This window comes from Rhea americana, unplaced genomic scaffold (assembly GCF_003343005.1).
Source record: "Rhea americana isolate MKP2758 unplaced genomic scaffold, rheAme1 scaffold_2, whole genome shotgun sequence".
In the NCBI taxonomy this organism is placed as follows: domain Eukaryota; kingdom Metazoa; phylum Chordata; class Aves; order Rheiformes; family Rheidae; genus Rhea; species Rhea americana.
Genome location: NW_028186149.1, coordinates 7,381,469 through 7,384,191, shown reverse-complemented (window position 1 = coordinate 7,384,191; position 2,723 = coordinate 7,381,469). Strand labels below are relative to the sequence as shown.

The following is a 2,723-nucleotide window of genomic DNA, read 5'->3' as shown; positions in this document are numbered from 1 at the left end:
CTAGCACTCCAAATGGGTCAAAAATTCATTAATCACCTGCCAGCTTGGAGTAAATGACAAAATGTAGTGCAATATTTCATCAACCACAGCAAAGCTCAAGCTACAAAGACACTTCCATTCACTATGATGAATGAAGTCAACAAAAAAGAGTAGATATGGGAAAGCATGTTAGGAAACAGAGGAAGGAATGGAGCATTCATAACACAAGGGATGCGACCATTGAGAGAAAGCCAGCCAGAGGAAATCAGCAAAACCTAGTTTCTGACAGTAAGATGCAGAACTTTTTTTTTTTATGTGTTTTTCAACATTTGCAATATCAGCCAGCCAAATCCTCACCTGTTCTTTACATTAAATACAAAAAATCCCTGAAGCATATCTTTTTCCAGCCCAAAATCAAGGACTTCACTATCACAGAGTTCGTAGTGCCTACTCCTATCTGTGCTGGAGGTAAATAATCTTAGAGAAAACTGAACAGAAGGGCTATCTCTCAACAACTTCTCAGAGAAGTTCTCAGACTTTTACAGATAATCTGTGTTAGTCTCTACATGAAGGCAGTTCCCAATTAGTGGTACCCAAGTATGGGTTAGGAACCTCTGTCCTATCACTGTATTATTTAGACAGTGTTGGCCGTTTAAAAAACAAAACTCCCTGACAGTATTTAAAGAAGGTTGCCAAAAGGTGGGCATGTCTCTGGCAGAATAATTATTATACAATCCCAGCAGCTTGTTCGCATTCCTTGGCTTCCAAATGATAATAGGAAGAAGATGCTCACACCTGCTTGGGAAGAGACATCAAAGTATAGCAATGTTCTTGGCTCAAACATCAGAGTCATGTAAGGGAACTTGAAAGCAGATGCAATCTTTTGCTTGCCCTTGGATTGTCTGCATTTGGCTCTTCCCACAAGACGGCATTTTGTTTTTGATTTGTATTATCTGTTTCTGTCCTCAATAGAAAGTGAAGGAACATAGATGTAATTCCCRGTTCAATTTCAGGGAGACATTTTGGGACTGTTGTAGAAATTTCTGATTATGAGAAATCAATCAGTGGAGCCACTCCTCACTAATGGAATGTGCAATTCACTGGGTCACCATGTCCTCAGCTGATGCCTTAGTGCGTATCTCCACACTGGCAGCATTAGCCAACAACTTCTACTGGCTAAGAATGGTGCTATCTGAGCACAAGGCATTTATGGTGCAGAAGTAGGAAGCTCTGGAAAGCCAAGATGCTCCACAAGCAGGTTTCCACCATATAACCCTTCATTCTTCTCCCCTAAAATAGCACTGAACGAATTCCCACCCTGATGCAGGCACGAGCACCACTTACTTTCTTTATTTAAATTCCCTTTTCCTGAGCTCCAAATTCCTTAGTTCCCATTTCTTTCAGGTAGTTATGAATACAGCCAGAAAGTGCAAGGACACTCAAAGCAACATAATGAATGTATAATGCAAGCCTACTGGAAGCCAGGATATGCACAGAAAAATCAGTTGTCATCTCTGCACGTGACATCTTGTTAATCTTGAGGTCCAGTTGCCCCATGTGTATCACGTAGCTACTACAAAAGTTAACAACTTGGATGCAGCTTTAACAATATCTACAGAACTGGTAGAGCAGAGAAAAAGACCTGAACTACCTTCCCAGTTCCCTTCCTTCCCTCGGCATCTGAACACACAGACTGTGGAAGGTCGGTGGCCCACATTCCAGTTACAGATGGTAAAGAATTAATCACTCTTTAAGTCAGTGATCATTCTCTCCATTCTTCCTATTCTAGACAGGCTCCAAAAGAAACAAAATGGTATAGAAAAGTCGTCTGCTTTTCCAACTGAGGTTCCTTTCCAACACTCTGAGCAATTGCTCCTGTTTCTAAAACATCGTTTGCCTTAAGCCAACTGTTTGACTTACTTACTTCAGAATGACATTGGTTCCTCCCTTTTGATAGTACAGATGATTGTTTTGTACTGCATGACCACATCCATAGAAGAACCCTGTGATGTTAATGATCCTGTAGCTGTCATTCAGCAACGCATTGGAATTCTCATATTCTTTTATAGAGTTTCCTAAATGGAGGGAACAACATGAGTTTAACAACTGGTTTATCTAAGTTCTGAAATTTCTACCTTAAATTTCAATCTCTACTAAAATTCAACAAGAATCAAGTTTCTGACAGACAAGCATATTTGTGTTTTCAGCACTGATTCAAAAACACTGGAACATGATAAAATAATCAAACACTAAAAATCTATATAGCTGTTTGTGTGCCTGCATCCCATTGACCTGATGGGCTCAAATTCTAAAAAGAGTTGGCAAATACACATACCGTATTTCCTTTTTCCACTTAGGTCCTGGAAATTGTCCTGCACTTAGGACATGCCTTACCAAGCTGGAAGTCAAAATGCTTACATACAATTTAGGGAAGTAAAACCATAGGAAACTGTTAAAAGAATACAGAGGCATGAACAACATGCATTTAAACTGGGATTTGTTAGGGAAAAAAATCCTAAAACTATTTTCAGAGTTAACATTGGATTCTGAAAATGTCTGAGAATAGTACAAATTAGGAAAATTCTAAGGCAAAAAGTCTGTAATCGTGTATATAATCACCTATCACACAGGTAATGTGGAAAACTTTCTGAAGATGGATGTGGGTAAAATAAATCAGACTTAACTAGAAATATTAATTTGGTAAGGTAAGAAAACTTTTCTTTTTTTTTTCTTTTTTCTTTTTT

At 38.7% G+C, this 2,723-nt stretch overlaps 1 protein-coding gene across 3 annotated transcripts in view; it reads right to left on the bottom strand.

The window, feature by feature from the left end:
- Window positions 1-2,723, bottom strand: part of GLDN (gliomedin) — a 57,413-nt gene that overhangs the window by 2,919 nt on the left and 51,771 nt on the right. For all 3 annotated transcript variants that reach the window (XM_085303404.1, XM_085303403.1, XM_085303405.1), the window contains one exon: window positions 1,904-2,054. In XM_085303404.1, coding sequence (XP_085159530.1) covers window positions 1,904-2,054 — 151 coding nt within the window. The remainder of the gene's footprint in view (window positions 1-1,903; window positions 2,055-2,723) is intronic.